This window comes from Zingiber officinale, chromosome 4B (genome assembly GCF_018446385.1).
Source record: "Zingiber officinale cultivar Zhangliang chromosome 4B, Zo_v1.1, whole genome shotgun sequence".
Classification (NCBI taxonomy): Eukaryota; Viridiplantae; Streptophyta; class Magnoliopsida; order Zingiberales; family Zingiberaceae; genus Zingiber; species Zingiber officinale.
In genome coordinates, this window is record NC_055993.1 from 63,243,299 (window position 1) to 63,264,116 (window position 20,818).

The 20,818-nt window shown below is 33.6% G+C and overlaps 1 protein-coding gene across 1 annotated transcript in view; it reads left to right on the forward strand.

The window, feature by feature from the left end:
- The first annotated feature begins 1,142 nt into the window (after positions 1 to 1,142).
- The window catches only part of LOC121975090 (proteinaceous RNase P 2-like), a 42,254-nt gene continuing 22,578 nt past the window's right edge, over positions 1,143 to 20,818 (forward strand). Inside the window, exon 1 of the mRNA XM_042526489.1 lies at positions 1,143 to 2,110. Coding sequence (XP_042382423.1) covers positions 1,172 to 2,110 — 939 coding nt within the window. The 5' untranslated portion in view covers positions 1,143 to 1,171. The remainder of the gene's footprint in view (positions 2,111 to 20,818) is intronic.

A 20,818-nucleotide genomic window follows, 5' to 3' on the forward strand; every position in this document is an offset into this window, starting at 1 on the left:
CTTTCGATATACAAATAAAAAAGCATAGAACATCTATTATCGATCTCAAGCATATCAACGATAAGATTAAATAATACAAAGAATCTTGATTAAATGTATATATAGTCTTATTTTTTCCTCTAAAAGAAAATCTAATCTCTCATCCATCCTTTTTCATCTCAATCTTGATGATTTTCCTCCATTATTGTCCACCTTGGTATTTTATCAAACAATTACTAGTAAAAAAAAATAGAACCACCTTAATACAAGAAATCCATACCTTTAGTCCAAAATCAAAAACTTATTTCATCATCGGGGGCACATCAACACTCCTGTGACTGAAGTTACCCTTCAGCAAAGAATCAATAAAGTCAGTCTCATCCTCCAAAAATGCTCATTTTCCTCCTCTCATGATTAACTTCTTCAACTTGTCAGACTTTACCTCTAACAATAATAAGAAACTAAAAAAAAAGAGATTAAATGCTGAAAAATGCAATGCAACGACATGAATGTCACGAAAAGAGAGTGAATAAAGTTGGGATAAAATGATGAGGAAAGATCACCCCGATGCCCCTTTTAAAATCGATAGAGTTGGTCATCGTCACCGACTTGCCGTGTCTCTTTTTTTTATGAAAGGTAAATTATCGTATATGGAGCGAAAGGAACGTACAATAACCTATGACACAAAGGTTCTCGCCCGTCATGTATAACACAACCTATGACTTGCTATGTCTCTTTGCATTGTTGGGTGGAGGCGAAGGAATGATGACGTAGAGTAGAGTTATCGTTGGTGCTCCGATGATGAAGGAAAAAGAGATGAAAGAGGAGAGCTAGGAAATTAAGTTTTTTTTAAAAAATAAAATAGAAAGGAAGAGGGATTTTATGGATAAGAAAATAGGATGATATATAATTTAGTTAATTTCAAAATGAATTTATTTTTGGGTAATATACAAAATCTGCTAGGTTGTTGGGTAATTATCATTATTTATTTATCAATGATATCAAAATAAGCTCATTAAATCTAATTTAATATTTAATTTATTTTTTACTTTAAATAACAGCCATCGTTTCATTTACCTTTTCTAAACCTAGGGCCGTATTTTTTTTTTTTTTTTTTTTTTTACGCTTTAAAAGGCCCTCATTTACATTTTCTAAACGGAAAAGCCTCCTTAGGGTGCGTTGGGAGTTGGCCATGGCTGCGACGGCGGCCCCGAAGATGAAGACGAAGAAAAGGAACGGCTCGCGCGAGGGGCAATTTCGTTACGCGCTAGACACCTGCTCTAAGAACGGAGATCTTTCAGGTGCACTCGAGCTCTATGAGACTGCCGTCGCCGAGGGCTTGCGGCTCTCTGCGTACCACTTCAATTCCCTGCTCCACATCCTCTCTTCCTCGGTAGAAAACTTGGACGACGAGTCTTCCAAGCAGTCTACTGTCAATACTGGCTCGCGAGTTTTCAACGCCATGATCGCTGCAGGCATCGTGCCAAACGAAGCCACGATCACTTCCATGGCCAGGATCGCATCCTGCCAATCCGATGGAAGCGGCGCAGACCTCGCTTTCGACCTCGTCAGGAACATGAGGGAGAAGTACGCTGCCACTCCGAGGCTTAGGACCTATGGGCCGGCGCTCTTTGCCTTCTGCCGGCAATTGGAAGCAGAAAAGGCTTATGCGCTGGCGAATCATATGGTTTCATCGGCCATCATGCCGGAAGAGCCAGAGATTGCAGCACTACTGGATGTTAGCGCTAAGGTAGGAAGGGAGGGGAAAGTTTACGAGTATCTGCACATGCTGAGGAACAACGTGAGATGTGTGTCTTCTTCCACAGCTGGGATTTTGGAGGATTGGTTCAACAGCAAATCTGCAGCCGAGGCGGGGAGTTCTAGCTGGAGCACTGAAAGGGTTAAAGATGCAATAGTGATCAATGGCAGAGGCTGGCATGGCCTTGGGTGGTTGGGAGGTGGGAGATGGGAAGTTAACCGAACAAGTGTTGGTGCTGATGGACATTGTGCAATGTGCTTCCAGCTATTGGACTGTGTGGATATCGCTCAAAAGGAAACCAAGGAGTTTGCAGATTCTGTGGCCAATTTGGCCATGGAAAGGGAAACCATGTCTAATTTCAAGCGATTTCAGGTAAATATCTGTGTTTCCTACTTCAAGTATTTTTTTTTTTTCATAAGGACAAATGAGTGTATTCCTGTTAAAAAAACTTAAAAAATAAATCACACTATTCACATTATTCTGAAGAAAATATCAAGAAACTATCTCTTCTATCTATCTATCTATCTATCAGCTATTTATAATTCAGCTCCATAGACGAACAATATCCACCATGTCAATATAGTTTGCATATTCACAGCAAACTTGAAAACAATACCCGGAGCCCCAACCAGTTCTTGAATTCACAGTAGAGATTAGCTTAATTCACACCAACCGGCCTGTCTGACGATCTGCAACTTTTGAAGCAGATTCAGACCCTTCAATAGGGAAAAGGTGGCTTTATATCTGAGTGCATTTTAGAAACAGGCTTCAGAAGCAACTCAGAAATTGCAACTCGGAACAGATTCAGGAGGTGTGACTGCCCCGGTTTCTATCACATCAATCATCCACATAGCTAAACAATCAGTTCAACATAGTATTCTTAACCTGGTGAACCAGTTCAGCACAGTATTTTGTATTTTCAAATTTTGTATTTCCGATGGACTAATCGCCCAATCCCTAAAATTCTGTCATTCTATATATCAACAACAGCTGCAATTATTGCAAAATTACTTGACTAGCCTTTCCCTTCATTCCTTGAAGGTTATATTCTTTCCATAAATGGTAAACTGTTGTACTAAAAATAGCAAAGATCTGAGACCAAAGGAAGTAAGTCTTGCTCATACCTGAATCTTTTCCATGTGCCATGAATAGGTTTCATGTGGAAAGCTACCCTCTATAGGAACATCCAAGAAATAAGTATCTATGCTTTTTTTCTCTTCCCTACATAGGCAGCAACAATTGTCAGATAAATATCCTATTGTACCAATCTGTCCATGGTGGACAGTTTACCATGAAGTAGGTGTCACCAAATGAAAGAAAATCAGGGACAAACCCCTTGAACCACACCACCTCATACCAATCCACAGAACTCTCTTGAAAGTTGCAAAGAACAATAAGTACTTTTCAGTGAATAGCCTTTAAGACCTGGAATCCAAATGAGTTGATCCTGTTTATGCAAACACAACGGTTTTGTTTTGAGTGTTGCCTCCGAAAATTAAAACTGCAACTAATGCAATTTATTTTTTCAGGAAATAATCATTAGGTGTGCTCCTGAATAGTATGTCAGCCACTTCTTCTCCCTAAGGTTCAAGCCAAAGTCTATAAGGCTTTTTTCCATTCCCTATCTTATGCCTAATTAATCTGATAGCTTGCATTCTAGCTTCCCAAAAGATACCTCTCCAACATCGTGAATACAATGGAGTCTTTATTCTCCAAAATTTTCTGTCTTTAGATATACAACATTTAGCCATATGAGTTTTAAAAATGAATCGGACCTGAGTCAACACGAAGAATATCGAGTTAGGGTTGGGAGTTTTAGAGTTTGGGTCAGATTGAATTGGACCTGAAATCTGACATGGTTTTTTCTTGGTTGGGTTGAGTTCGGTTCGGGTTGACCCATGTTGACGTGAATTTAGGATGGAATATAATTATTTCTACCATCTATGTGAGGGTAGAATTTCTACTGTAAAAATTCGGGTTGTGTTTAAATTAAAATATTATTATTATGTGTTTTGAATTTTTATTTAATTATTTTGTTAAAGAATAAAAGAATAATATCACATAGTAAAAAGATCGGATTGGTCGGATTCGGGTTTATAGTTTTCAAGTAGGTTCGGGTTGAGGTCGGGTTTGGGTTGAGATTCTTTTGTAATACCCTTGGTTTAACCCGACCCAAACTCACCCGAATTGACAATCCTATTTAGCCATGTGTTCCACATGCATGCATCATTCAAGGAAGACAAATCCTTTAATCTGAGTCCCCTATTTGCTTTAGGCTTTAGCAGACAAAGGCCATCTTATGCATCACTTCTTTTCATTCCCAATCAATAAAAATCTGGCCAATAGTTAATCCATTCTAGTGACATCCTTTTTGGTATGTTCAAAGCATGTTCAAAGCATAACACTAAAACTTGAATTTACCAAGCATCACTTTCCTAACAAGTTCAAGCCTCCCAATATAAACCTTTTCTCTTTAACCACTCATGGATTCACAATCCATCCTAGAAGAGGAAGATAATCTCTATACAACAATCTAGATAATAAGTGAAATGCCAAGATACCTAATTGGCAGAGAACCATATTGCATGCAAAATTTACTTCAAATCTGTACTTGTAATTCTTCACCATGCACCACAAAGTAAATTTAAGATTTCCTAACATTTGCCTTAATGCCACCATGATCAAAAAGGAAGCAAAGAGCAAATGTGTAATCAAAGGGTTTGCAAGATCGCCTGAACTTACTCTTGCATCTGATATGCCACACAGAACCTATATAGCATCATTAAAGAGGTATGCGAGATAGGCGGCTATTCTTGCCTTAGTCCCTTAGTAATTGCAAATAACCCTACCAAACTTCCATTAACATTTATTGAAAATGCAGGGGAGGTGGTTCATACCTTTATCAAGAAAAATTTTCTTTGTGAAAACCGAGTTTAACCAACAACAAAACAAAGTCTCACCTAAGGAAAGAAACACATTGTGAATGTCAATTTTAAAACACATCGTAGGGGCTCCTCTAGTCGACTCCATCAAGTAGGATAAGACTTGATTATTGCTGGTTGTTGTATCCTAGGGGCTCCTCTTTAAATGATAAAAACAAAGAGTAATCTTCTCACACATCAATTCTCAACAATAATATTTGAGAGCATTTTTTGCATTATATACGGAAATGAAACAATAAATCACCCAACATATAAATAGCGGCCTAAAACTAGTGAAAGTGTGAGGACTCCTCTTTGGGAACCCAAGTAATAGAAATGGTGATTACTTCCTTAAGCGACAAAGAGGTTTTGAAAAAAAATCCACAATAGCTTTACTAGTTTCAACCTTATAAAGTTGTAATATTGTGGCACCTAATTCATTTTCATTTACCAGTAATATTGTGGCACCTAACAAAGAATTTAGAATTAAAACCATACACTATAGGAGTAATGAGGAAAATAAATAACACCACCAAATTCTAACCGTCGAATCACTCAAGAACTAGTAATGAAGTGGATGAAACGAAGAAGAAAATAACCTCACATAGAGTAAAACTCACACAGAGCAGTAAAATTAGAAATTATATTAATTCAAAGATGATTAAAATACATGACTCCAGACTCCTTTTATAGACTCAACTCAATAGTAAATATGAAATAAATATTCTAAATAAACGAAATAGGCTAATCTAATAGAGATTATAATTATTCTCTATTTATTACCAAAATATCAAATAGAAAATATTAATCATCAAATAATAAAATATTAAATATCTGATTTGTTATAGATGCACTAATCTTGAATATTTTACAATTTAATTCCATTTATTGTAGATGCACCAATCTTGAGTATTTTTTTGTTCTTAAAGATTTTCAATTGCTTTCCTTCTATAACGGATGAATCGATTTGAAATTTATCTTCAATTTAATTTCTTCAAAATTATTTTCTTTTCTCTGCATTATTCTCTCCCATCGAGGAAAACTCAAATTTGGACAAGTTGTCGACTATTATTTTTAGATTTTCATTTCTTAGCATAAGGAACAATTCAATAACTTTGCTCAGAATGTTTCTTTATTATTTTTATTCTTGGGACGCCCCTTCCAATGAGAAAGAAATTGATGCACTTTGTTTCTCTGTTTGCACTTTGATTTTGAAATATTCCTTTTTGGTCGTCCTTTCCTACAAGTAAGAGAATATCAGAGTTTCATATAGGGCGAGCATAATATTCATGTCTTCATTGAAATCATGCGGCATGAAGACAATAAAGATGACAATTCCGTAAAATCTATAACAAAATCAACATACAAAGACGAATGCTCGAACTTGTTGTAGCAGATTAGTATATCCTCTCATTTTAAAAGTGAACTTGTGTTTAAATAAGTTGGAAAATTAAATAAACAAGTATTATAATCAATTTTTGTCACAATATGACCAAATAAAAAAAATATGTCCAAGCAGATTAGCATATCCTCTCATTTTAAAAGTGAACTTGTGTTTAAATAAGTTGGAAAATTAAATAAACAAGTATTATAATCAATCTTTCTCACAATATGACCAAAGAAAAAAAAATATGGTATGGATGCATCTAATGTAGATGTGATGATGAAATTTGAATTAATAAGTACAATATGAAAATTTAGTGTACCATTAAATATTTTATATAACCATCACTCAGTGCAATTTCAAACATTGTATAAGTAGATATATTCTTAATATGCAAACAGGAGTTCTTCGTTTGTTATATAAATGAAAATCAAACATTTAATTCAATTGGTTGATAAACATCAATGATATAAGTAAATATGAAAGGAAACATACTAAGTGATTTGCAAATTTTTAAATTGTTATCTTGCATTACTAAATCATGATGCTTGTTGTGTTTAGTTTCTTTTAACTTCTCTAGGTAACATATATTGTCAAGAATTATGGAATGAAATTCTCTCACTTATTTTTTTATGCATAACAATGGGTATATATATATATAGAAACTGAAAAATTACTTGTTCATTGATTATACATAGAAACTGAAAAATAAAAAAATTAAATTAAAATATTATATTTCTAAATAAAGGGTTTTTCCATATCGGAATTTCCATGATAAGAGATTTCCCATACTAAAAGATTTCCATGATCAATTATCCTAAAATAATTAATCTTTCCAACACTCCCCCTTAAACTAGTGAATAGATATCATCCATTCCCAGCTTGGATATAAGTATAATCATTGAGAAATCGTGTCCATTAAGTCTCTTTGTGAACACATTTGCAAGTTGCTCCTTTGTAGACACATAGGGAGTGCAAATTAACTTGTTGTCTAACTTCTCCTGTATGAAGTGTATATCGATCTTGATGTGCTTTGAACAGTCGTGTTGTTGTCATGTTGTACTGAATTATGAGTAATATTGATGGACGACTTATTGTCACAATATAGTCTCATAGGCTCCTCTCATTTTATTTTGAGATTTTCAAGGATGATTTTTAACCATCGTAGTTCACACACACCTTGAGCTATAGCCTTGAACTCTGCTTCTGCACTTGATCGAGCTACCACATTTTGTTTCTTCACCACGTGATCAGATTACCACCTAGGAACGTGCAATAGCCTATTGTGGAATGTCTATCAATCAAAGATGCTGCATAGTCTACATCAGTGTAAGCTTCAAGAATCAACCCCTCACCTTTCTTGAATAAAATTCCTCCTCCTGGATTAGCTTTCAAATAGTATAGTATTCGATTTGCAGCTTGTAGATGAACTTCTTTAGGATTATGCATGAACTGACTTACCACACTCACAACATAGATAATGTCTGGTCGAGTGTGTGTTAAATATAAAGTTTTGGGAGGATAGAATTCACATCAGATTTATGTTTAAGAAGAAAAATCCATGAGACTCTAATGTAGTCATCAATGAAAGAAACAAACCACCGAGCTCCTATAATATTCAGTGTGAATAAAATAAAAAAGGAGAACTTCTATTATTGCTAATTGGAAAGGAACCCCTATTGTGTTTGGCAAATTCACATACCTCATAATGAAAATCTTCAACTTTAACACTATTAAATAAGAAAGGAAACATTGTCTTTAAAATAGTAAATGAAGGATGACCAAGACAAAAATGTCGACGCCAAATGAGATTATTACTTGAAAATGACAAATAAGACTCTGAGAAAACATGTTTGTCTATAGGTACATTGAGAAAGTAGAGGCCACCCTTTTCCTTAGCAAGTCCAATCCTCTTCCCCGAAACTTGATCCTGAACAATAAGAGGGATAAAACAAGACATTACAATTCATAACACGGGTTAGTTTATGAATAGACAAGAGACTTGTGGACAATTTCAGAACATGGAGTACATCTTTTAATAACACGAATGGACTCAATTGAATGTGACCAGCACCCGCTACTGTAACAGAACCATCGGCAATAATAATTTTCCTATTGCTAGGACAAGGTGAATATGTTATAAAATGGACCGAAGGAGGTGTCTTGTGATCTATAGCTTAGTTAATAACCCAAGAGTCTTGTATAAATCGGTCTTAGACATGTAATCCATGAGAAAGAGACTTACCCGATAATGCTAATGACATAAGCCATTAGGTTGCTCTAATGACCCTAATAAACTTGGAAGCTGCTCATTCTCGGTTTAATTAAAATAACCTAGAGAATTCTCTCTAGGAGGAGGAGTTTTCTAGAATGACTTTTTTTTCGAGGAAACTTGATGAGCTTTTGTTAAAATTTTTGATCACCATGCTGACCCCATTCTCTGCTTGAAGTAGTGGGTTTTCAATGTAATTTCTAGCAACAATCCTTGGTATGTTTTGGCTTTTACTGTAAGTGCATCAAAGATTATCTCGAGGGTCGCTTTGAGATATATTCCTCATTTTGTTTCGGTTGGTATTCTCTTGTGCAACCATGACAGATCCTTCAGATGTTCCTGGATCAAGCATAATGCCTCTTTGACTCTCCTCAGTCCGAATCAATGCAATAACCATGGAAGATCTTCCTTGCCAAGAATTTGAATATGAACTTGATCAAATTCTACATTTGGTCTAACTAAAAAATCATACTCGATCTTTCCTAATAAATTTCTTCAAGACCACAACATCTTCAGGGCACTTCGTCTCAAGGACCCGATAATGATCAAGTTTTTGCCATAGATTTTGTAATATATTTGCATATTCTGTTATAGTTTTATTGTCTTATTTTACAGTTGAATACTTCAGAAGATTCCCTTAATTGTAGGGAATATAATTGATTTAAATTAGTTTGATTATAGAGATTGTTATTGATTGTAATTAATGATTAATAGACATACCATAAGTATAGGATCCTCTTTCTCTTATATATATAAATACTTACATGTAAGCGGATTATTTTTGATGAGAAATATATGATCTCTTTCTCTTGTACATGGTATAAGAGTAGAGTTCTCCTTCTTTGACCTAATTTTTTTGCTGTCCTTTATTGTTGCTTCCTGCTGCTGCTATTGTCGATTTCGGCGCCGATCTTTTTTTTTTTGCCGATTTTGGCATCGACGCTATGTGATGCCAATTTTGGCACAATGTTCTTTTATGCTAATTTCGGCATCGACGCCCTAGTGCTGTCGATTTTGTGCAGACGTTCTTTTCTACCTCGAGTTCTTCGTGTGACCATGGGCCGTCCCAACACTAATGTTTTCTCATCTTCCGACACTTCGGTTATGACTGCTTGCGATTGTGGGTTCTTTTGGGGTTGTAATAGTAGTCGCGGTCGTGGAACTGATACCACTAGGAGTAGCCGTTCGTATGTTTACTGTGGCCGTTCCAACCATACCTTCGAGAAGTGTTGGATAAAGTTTGGTAATCCTTATTGTGAAGTTTGTTTTTTCTTCCTCTTTTATTTTCTCATCATTATCCCTTGTCCTTCTAGCCAATGGTACCTATTCTCCAATTACGGGAAGAGGTGTTGTCAGCCCACTGCAAATATTACTTTTAATAATGTTCTCTTTGCACCTAAATTTCTTGTTAGTTTACTGTCCATAAGTCAGCTAACAAAAGCTCACAATTGTTCTGTATTTTTTTTATCTAGCCTAGTGTATTATTCAGGACCTGCATACGAAGAGGATAATTGGTAAAGGACATGAGAGTGATGGTCTGTTTATATTATCTAGATTTGGTTACACCTATAAGTTCCTGGGCACCGTCAACAACTGTGCCTTCTTATCAGTGGCATTGTCGTCTTGGTCGCTCATCTTCTTTTGCTCTCAAAAGTTTAGTTCTCGTTCTGTCTGATTTCCAGTATGAGTCTTATGAGTTCGACAAATACCATTGTACTTCTTTTCCTTCTAGAGTTGATAAACGTAGTTCTTTTGCTTTTGAATTTGTTCATTATGTTTGGGGACCTAATAGAGTTAAGTCTAGAGGAGGTTTTCAATATTTTATAATTTTTGTTGATGATTATTCTCGTATGAGTTGGTTAGATTAACTCAAAAATAGGAGTGAGGTTCCTAAGGTGCTAACATCATTTCATAACAAAATAAAAATTCAATATTTTGTTGCCTTACACATTCTTCGTACCAATAATACACTTGAGTTCACTCAGAAAAGAGTGTCTACATTAATTCTCATGATATAATTCATCAAATCTCTTGTTCATAGACTTCTAAACAAAATGGAGTTGTTGAACGCATACATCATTATGTTTTAGATGTAGCTTGTACTCTTCTTTGTCACATTCATGTTTTTAAGTTTCTGTGAGGTGATGCTGTACTCACAACTTGATTTCTCATAAATAGGTGGCCTTCTGCTGTGTTACATGGGGATATCCCCTTCTCGTCTTTATCATGCTAAATCTCTTTTCTTTGTGCCTCCTCACATATTTGGTTGTGTTTATTTTGTTCATAATTTTACTCGTAGCTTAGATAAATTATCTCCTTGCTCGATTGAATACTTCCTGCTTGGATATTCTTGCACACAAAAAGAATATCATTGTCTTGTTACACTCACAAAATGCAGTTACACCTATGTTGATGTTACATTTTTTTGAGTCCCAACCATAACATTAGCATCTTCTCCATTACCTATCCCACCATCCATGTCTCCTACTACAGATGTTCCGTCTCCTAAACCATTGAAGGTGCAAGATTCATATCGCACACCTACTCTTCCTGCAGATCCTGATGCTACTCACTCCTCCGATATTGATCTGCCTATTGCTCCTCATAGAGGAATTCAGTCTTGCACTACTCATCCTTTGTCTAATTATATTTCGTTTGATTACCATGGTCCTGCATTCCATGCTTTTGCTGTTTCTCTATCATGTATAGAAGTTTCAACTTCCTATTTATCAACACTTGGCTTGGCGAACTGCAATGGATAAGGAAATGTTTATCCTTATCTCTCGTGGTACTTGGGAGCTAGTGGCTGCACCATCTTCTGTTGATATTGTTGCTTGTCATTAGGTATTTACTCTAAAATTTAAAGTTGATGGTACTATTGATCGATACAAAACTTGTCCGGTGGCCAAAGAATTTACACAGACTTATGATGTTGATTACTTTGAGACCTCTCCTACTTCTCGCCTGAATTTTATTAGAGTTCTGTTCTCCGCTATCAATTAATCTTGGTCAATGTATCAGCTAGATGTGAAGAATACCTTTCTTTATGGTGATTTGCACGAAATTGTGTTTATGGAGCAACCTCCAGTGTATGTTGCTTAGGGGGAGAATGATACTATGATTTGTAGACTTAAAAGGGCTATTTATGGTCTTAAACAAAACCCCAGAGCTTGGTTTGAAAAATTTAGTAATATAATCAGTATTATTGGCTTCAAATAGTGTAAATTGGATCATTATATGTTTGTATGATAGAGCATGAATGAGATTATTATTCATATTGTGTATGTTGATGACATCCTAATATCTGACAGTGATATATGTGAGATAGACGAAACCAAGAAGTATTTGTAGCGACACTTTGTGACAAGGGATATGGGACGTTCTAAATATTTCTTAGGAATTGAAATTGCTCACAACAAATCTAAAGTTTCATTATGCTAACGGAAGTATGTTATAGATTTACTCAAAGAAACTAGATTACTTGGAATGAAGTCGGTTTATACGCCTATGGATATCAATTTAAGTATTTGGGATAATATTGGAGAGTTCTTTGAGGATAAGATAAAATATAGACGACGTTGGGAAACTCATCTACTTATCACTAATGAGACCAGAGATCTCTTTTGCAGTTGGAATAGTCACTCGTTTTATGGATAAGCTGAAGCAAGTTCACTGGAAAATTGCTATCAAGATTCTTAAGTACATTAAGAAATCTCTAGGAAAAGTGTTGTCATTTAAGAGAAATAGGCATCTAAGGATTGAAGCTTATTCTAATGCCAACTATGCTGGATCTAAGATCGACAGACGGTCCACTTCTAGGTATTGCACTTATGAGGGGGAAATGTAGTAACATGACAAAGTAAGAAACAAACTGTTGTTGCTAGGTCGACTGTCGAAGCTGAGTACCGAGCCATGAATCACATTGTAACCGAGATGTTATGGCTGAAGAATTTGCTTAAAGAATTATGGTTTACCTATATTGAACCATTGCAATGTACTGTGATAACCAAGCTATTCACATTGCAAGTAACTCGATTTTTCATGAGAGGACTAAGATGACATTTGGTTTAGGGGTTTGGGCTGAGGGAATGGAATAATAGAAATATAAAGTGTTTGGTTAATGTGTTTGAGAATAAAAATTTTAGAATAATTCCTAAATAATTTAGAATGGACAAAACCCAAGTAGAGTGGTGCGTTTAGAATTCATTCTTGATTCTTCACACCACGTGCGGAGTTTACAAAAAAAATATTATTTCATTTTTCTTCTAATAAAAGACTTTTTTTTTTCCCTAAGCCATCGCTCCTTCCCCTCTTCGTTAATGACGGACGAATGACCACGTCATGTGTGACAACACTGTCGGCTCTCCGGCGTAAGTCGTCGTAGGTTAGTAGCTCACAACCATTCGTCGTTGCCTCCTCTTTGTTTTGGCCGCCATCCCTTCCCATCAACAGCTAGCCCCCTTTCCCATCTTCCATCGTCGTGTGCCAGGAATGCATCAAGGTCGAAGTACAAAGCCGAAAAAAAATCAAAACTTTGGCAGTGCGTTGCTCGAAGGAACCAAGAACATGTTCAGGAAAAGACTAAGGTGCCTTGTCTCACATAGAATTAGAGAGGGAGAGTGCAGCAAAGGGAGAGGAGAGGGATGGGTTGGCGGAGAGCAGAGAAGGAAAGGGTTGATGCAAAGGAATGTTGTGTGGCAATTAAGAGGGAGTCAAATGGGGAAAGCAGCAGCAGAAATTGTCTTTTTTCATATATTGATTTATTAGAAGATCTTGGTAAAAGTTTTGAAGAATGAATTGATATTTGAAAAATGAATTGATACCTAATCCGAGCTTATAAACCAAACAACAACATCCAATGACTAAAACCCATTCGCATTCCAGTCTACTATCAAATCACCCAAACCAAACACCCTCTAAGTATATTGAGGTTGGCTATGACTTTATTCGTGAGTGTGTAATGAGCCAAAAAATTGTTATTTGATTCACATTATCATCCAACCAAGTTGCCGATGTCTTCACTAAAGCATTAGGAGGAAAACAATTCTCGAAACTGACAAGTTGGATATGATTGACATATATGCTCCAGCTTGAGGGGGAGTGTTGAATACTTTCGAAGATTCTCTTAATTGTTGGGATTATGATTGATTTAAATTAGCTTGATTATAAAGATTGTGATTGATTGTAATTAATGATTGATAGACACATTATAATTATAGGATTCTCTTTCTCTCCTTATGTATTTAAATACCTACATGTAAGTATATTATTTTTTGATGAGAAATATATGATCTTTTTCTTTTGTACAACAACGTTGGTCTTTACTTTGACTTCATATATATGGGCAGGCAGCATCTTTGGCTTTCGAATATGTTTGGTGAAGAGAATCCCATATATCTTTTGCAGAGGTGAGAAACATACACGTATTACTAATTTTTGGTGCCTTTGAACTCCATAACCAGGACATAATTATGGAGTCCTCTTCATCCCAAGCATCAAAATTTGGATCATCTTGTTTTGGTTCTACATCAAGAAGATGTCAAATTTTTCCATTAACTTTTAGGTAGGTATGAATCAATTGAGATTATTTTAGTAATTTGGTCCATTGAGTTTGTAAGAGTGGTGAATATTCTATAATTCAACGATAGGAAGACGAGATCCTATCTCTCCTTCATCAGATTGAGGGAGGTAGTTTGTTTTTGCAATCTTTGACATCATAGAATATTAAAAATACCAATTGTGAAAGTTGATATAACAAGAAGAAGAGAAAATATATTGGTAATAAAGGCTAATAATAAATTGACAATGAAAGCTGACGAAAAAGCGAAAAAAGTTGACAACGAAGGCTAAAAAACTCCGAGGCACAATACCCTAGCCTTCTGATACCATGTCAAGAATTGTGGAATGAAATTCTCTCACTTATTTTCTTATGCATAACAATGGGTATATATATACACCTTGTATATTGATTATACGTAGAAACGAAAAAATAGAAAAAAATAAATTAAAATATTATATTTCTAAATAAAAGGATTTTTTATATCAGAATTTCTATGATAAGAGATTTCTTATATTAAAAGCTTTCCAAGATCAATTATCTTAAAATAATTAATGTTTCCAATGTATATTATGTGACTTAAAGTCATGATGAGTATTAGGCATATTAGACTTTAAAGAAGCTTCTAATATTGCATTATTAAAGAGCTTATCTAAAATATTATTGGACTTTTCTAAAATATTTTTCGAGGATTTCTCTAAAGTTGAGTTATGAAGAGGTTTACTTGAACACATTTCTTTTATTTTAGCAACAAACTCATGGATTATAAGAGAACTAGTGTTTGTCGGTTCGAAGAGCTAGATACCTAGATTATCAAAAATAAATAAATAAATAAATAAACAAGAGAACTAACATGTAAGTAATGGTTTCAAAAATTAACTTCTTGTTAGATTCTTGTTGGACAATTGTTTATTATAGTTTTGTGGGATATATCTTTTCATTAATTGTCTTTTCATTTCATGTCAATGTATGATGGGTTCTTGTTTGACTTGGTCTCTAATGCTTTAAACACATCGCTAATAAATTTTAGCAAGTCTATTAAGTGTAAATTTAACAAATATTATAGGAAAATTAATTGTCTAAGAGTTGGAATATATAATTTAAGAACACATATTGGTACAATGGAGGTAAATTCGATGTTTAGGAGATTTTTAATATTTTACGTGTATAAGAGACAATATGAGTAGAGTTTAGATAAGGATAATAGAGAATTCAGATTTTAAATTATGGTACAGGGAAGAGTAAAATAAGAAATATAGTAGGTGTTGTTGTAGATAGTTCGCTAAAAGATAAAGTAGTAATTTAAAAAAGGATAGGATTATAACTGTGTGGTGGCAAAAGAAACTAACATATATGTATCTCAAGTAGGATTAGATGACAATACAAAATCTAACTTTTGGGACGACCTAGATGTGGTATTACAAAACATTCCGCCAACCAAAAAGATTTTAATAGGGGGATTTAAATGGGCATGTTGGAATGAAAAATAAAGAATATTATAGAATGTATGAGGGTTATGAGTTTGGAACAAGAAATGAAGAATGAAAAATTATATTGAATTTTGCGATAACATATAATCTTACACTAACTAATATGCTTTTTTTAAAAAAGAGAAGAATACTTTGTCACGTTTAAAAATGTGAGTAATAAGTTATAAATTGATTTTTTTTATGGTTAGAAAGAAAGATAGAAAGATTTGTAAGGTCATTTGGAGAAAACTTAACTACCAACATTTGCTAGCAATGTTGGATATGCGTCCCAAGTACAGTATCAATAGAAGAAAAATGTGCACGACTCTTATAATTAAGTGGTGGAAGTTAAAAGATGATAAACAAAATATATTTAAGGAGCATAGAAGTACAAGTATTAGGAGAAATATACAGCGATTCGAATACGACATGGGATAAGAAGATATTAAAGTTGAAAATAGTAGCCAAAAGTGTACTTTTAAAGGGACCTACAAAATAATATTGACGATGGAATGAGAAAGTACAAGAGAAAGTGAAGGAAAAATGAATTGCCTATAAGGTTATACACTTATAAGAACGAGGAAAACTTCAAAAAAGTATACACTAGCCAAGAAAACAGAGAATGAAGCTAAAAATAAAACTTTTGAACGCTTATATCTAAAATTAAATTCAAAAGAAGGGGAAAGAGACATTTACATAAGCTAAAGAGAGAGAGAGGAAGACAAGAGATCTTATTCAAATAAGATGTATTAAAAATACATGCAATAGGGTACTATTGATGATGAGGTAATAAAAGAACGATGAAATTGATATTTTCATAAACTTTTTAATGAAAGTTTAACTTAAGAAATTTATGTAGGTTAAATAAGTATATAAATTTAGCATAAGTACTTATATAAGAATAAAGGAAACATATAAAATTATGTAAACTCTAGGGGTATTAAACTAATGAGTCATGTTATAAAACTTTTGAAAAGAATAATAGAAAAAAGTCTAAAGAAGGAAATCATGATAATCGAAAATCAATTTGGATTTATGCTTGAAAAGTCAACAATATAAGCTATACATCTTTTTAGGCAGCTAATTGAAAAGTATCAATAATAGAAATAAGATTTACATATGATATTCTCGATGTATAAAAAGCTTATAATAGAGTCCCAAAGTAAATTATATAGAGATTTCTAAAAAAAAGAGGTGTTAGTATAACATATATTAACTAATTAAAGATATGTATGTGGATGTAATGATAAGAGTGAAGATGGATTAATCAAAACGTTTCCTATAAAGATAGGGTTACATCAAATATCAATTCTAAGTCCCTATCTTTTTAAGATTAATCATGAACGAACTCACTAGACACATCTAGGATATGGTACCGCAGTGCTTCTTGTTTGTAGATGATATTATTTTGGTAGATGAGATGTATTAAATGCTAAATTCGAATTTTGGTGAGAAATTCTAGAAGTGAAAGGTTTTAGGCTTAATAGAGTAAAGACAGTATATGAAATTTAAGTTTAGTAATATTAGATGTAATGAGACAATTGTTAAGATAGGTGATGACGAGTTGTATGTAATTGAAAGTTTTAAATATTTAAGATCATTTTTGGCAAAAGGATGGAGGGATTGAGAGAGATGTCTTACACAAAATAAAAGCGGGATGGTTAAAATAGAGGAGAATGTTAGTGTTCTTTGTGATTGTAAAGTACCTCGAAAACTTAAAGGAAAATTTTATAAATGAAACTGAATGTTGTGTTATAACTCGAGCACATGAGCAGATGATGAGATTTGTAAAGATGAGAATGTTAACGTGGATGTGTGAACATATAAGGATGACATAAGAAATGAAAATATTAAAAAGAATGTTGGGATTACACTTATTGAGGGAAAACTTCGAGAGACATGTTTAAGATGGTATGAACATATACTTAGATAACCGATAAATATTCTAGTTACACGATTTGAAACTATGACGAATGTGCATATCAAATGAGAAAGAGGAGACCAAAAAAGACTTGGTTAGCAACGATAAAATAAGATGAAATATAAATATAAATAATGATATAAAAAGGGAGTCTTGGCAAAGGGGTAAAGTTGCTACTATGTTACGTAGAGGTCACGAGTTTGAGTATCAAAAACAACCTCTTGCAAAACAGGATAAAATTGTGTACAATAGATCGTTTCTTGGGAACCCACATTAGTGGGAGCTTCGTGCACCGGACTATTTTTTTTTTTTATTAATGATGAAATAGTAACGGATAGAGTCCAATGACGTAGAAGGATCCCACCTCATTTAGTGGGATAAGACTTGATTGTTATGGATCATTCTAGTTTTGACAATTTCTTCATGGATTTATCTTAGCATTCTTATCTATACAGATTATTTTTTCCCCAAAACTCTAATAGAAAATGAAAAAATATAATCTTATAAAAAATTTTCTTTTAGCCTAATGACATGCAATGCCCATATAAAACTCTAAACTAATCGGGTTTCAACTTTCTATGGAATTATATCTTCAGCAATATAAATTCAAATCATCTAAAACTTTTATTTGAGTTTTTTATGTTCCATCTTTTACTGTTCATTTATTTCTTTTATGATGATTGAAATTGCATTTCATATATTCAAATTTAGTTTATATATCTTAAAACGTTTGATTTATAGAGCAAGATTGACAAGGAATATAATACTTATTTTCGATGAATAGAATAATGTAAAAATATGACAAGAATATTTATTTCTTAACTTCATTTAGTATAATTTAAATGATAAGAACTTACAACTAACTCTTGGTGTAAATCTATAGTAAGGCAATCAAGAATTTAATTTTATTAAAAGTTATTTTAAGTTGCTAATTTTTATAGTTAGGTTGAACTTTTAAAAAAGTAGTTTCATTTTTTTATGAAAGCCTATTAGGTTTTTATTGGAAAAATTAGGATTTGGTTAGAAAAGTCTCTTATTTGATAAAGAATAGGCCGCGTCCTCAAACTATAAAAGGGGATTACGATCCCGTGTATTGATGACGTTTTGAGTTAATGCAATTTGCAATTTCCTTTTGGTGAGAATTGATAGCTTTCTTGTGGGTGAGGATGGTTTCTCTGTTCACTCCTACATCAAAAGGTATTAGAGTTTTCTTCTAGATGAGGATTGTATCTTTATCCTTCAACTGTGCTGTGCTACATTGGTATTAGAGCCAAATTTCTAATTCGGTATTCAATACTTTCCATTCATCTTAATTATTTTTGTTTTTTCCAACCATCACTTTTTTTTTCTCCCACCATCATCACCATATTTGTCATAATTTCATCCACGCCTTATTTCCTTTCTACACAATTGTTATTCCTGCTTTTGTGCTACTAATCCACCCACCACAATTTTATCATCAAGCAGTGTGACTTTATCTTCTCCATCCCTACTTTTATTAACATTTTCTTATCATCATCATCACACGTCATTTCTTCCACTGCATCCTCCACCCATCTATTGCTATCTCCACCGTTTACTGTTTTATTCCACAACCAACCTCAAGTCCTTATTCTTTTCCATTTCGGGGTTCTAACTCTATGATCATCGTTGTGCATCATCAGCTCCTTATCACCATCACTTTCGTTATCTTTGTTTCCTCACAATAACTACCTATAACATAGGAGATTACAAGTAAAGGAGATCAAATTTTCCTGTGAGTATCTTAACTGTTATTATTTCTTCCAACCATCACTTTTCTTTCCCCCACCACCATCATCCCGTTTGTCATATTGAGCAACTTTGTTTCATCTTCTCCACTACCACTTTTATTGAGATTTTCTTCTCTCATCGTCAACATTTGTTTCTTCCACAACATCCTCTATCTATCTATCACCATCATTAATTCCCTATTCATATCCATTCTTGGGTTTAAATAGGATTCTCATTCTCTCTTATCATTTTCATGCATCATTGACTTCATCATTGTTATGCATCATTACCCAATCATTATCGTCAACATCATCTTTGACATTGACCTACAACATAAGAGATCAAAGCAAAGGAGATTTAATCTGCCTGTGAGATTCATAGAACAACTTCAACATCAATGAAACTCACATAATCTTGATATAAAATATTTTCCCTTTTTAAATATTGACTTTTGTTTATTTAGTTGAAATCTTAAATTGTTCATATTTAATTATTTTTCTCATAATTTCATACGTATATCACATTATTCATTAAAAAAAGTCATAGCTTTAGTCATCATACAAAAATATCATCATTCATTAATATATTTTTTTTACTTGCACTTAATTTGCTTATCATTCATCATTGTTAATTTGCATTGTCAATATTTAGATCGACATGATAAGAGAAAACACTAAAACTACCACTAGATATACGTGAGATTTAGATTTAAACAATGTGAGACATCAACCAAATTATACTCATGTAAATCATGAACATAATGATTATAATTGTTATTCTTCACAACTCTTCAATTCAGGAATGACATATACAAGATCACAATCACATCATTCCATATTCAAAGAAAAATCTAATTATTTCTACGAACCACGTGTTAGGTCAAATGCCCTTATATTTAATAGAACTAGGAATCCTAATGTAATTTTTGATTGGTTACACGATATTGAAACAACATAATTTTATCTCTACTGAATGAGTACGAACGAGTATGATTTGCCAAATTCACCCTCATTGGACCTGCTAAAACTTATTGGCAATGTGTCCAACGTGGACCAAATCTTATTATACATTGACATGAAATGAAAAACTTCATCATATCTCCCATCAAACTCTAAGAGACGAGCTTCCTTGAGTCAATTTTCAAAAATCATCAGCAAGAGTTTTGGTTATTGCTCAACCTTAGTAAAATATATTTCCAATGACCATCCAGAAGAGTCCTCCGATGACACTTTATACAAGTCTCTTAATAATTTAACCTTAGAAAAATCTCTTGTTGACTTACCTCTTTATAGGTTAATGGACTTGATAATAATCATTACTTAGATTTTCATAATTATCAAAATAAGTTAAATGAAGAAACTAAAGAGTGTAATGCAAGATAACAATTTAAAAAGTTACAAATCACTTGACATAAATCCTTTCATATTTACTTCATTTGGTGATATTGTGAGAGATTTATTATAAGGCTTGTTTATTTAACTTTCCAACTTATTTAAACACAAGTTCAATTTTCAAATTGGAGGATATGCTAATTTACTTGGAGAAGTTCGTGCATTCGTCTCCGTATGTTGATTTTGTTACCGCCTTATGGAATCATCCTCATCGTTGTCACCTTCACATTACATAATTTCATCAAAGACATGGACGTCATTCTTGTCATACAACAAACTCAGATGTTTCCTTGTTAGAAAGGACTACCAAAGAAGATATTTGAAAGTTAAAATGTAAAAAGAGAAACAAAATGCATTTATTTCTTTTTCATTGGAAGAGATATCCAAAGAATTACTAGGAGAAGTTCAAGCAT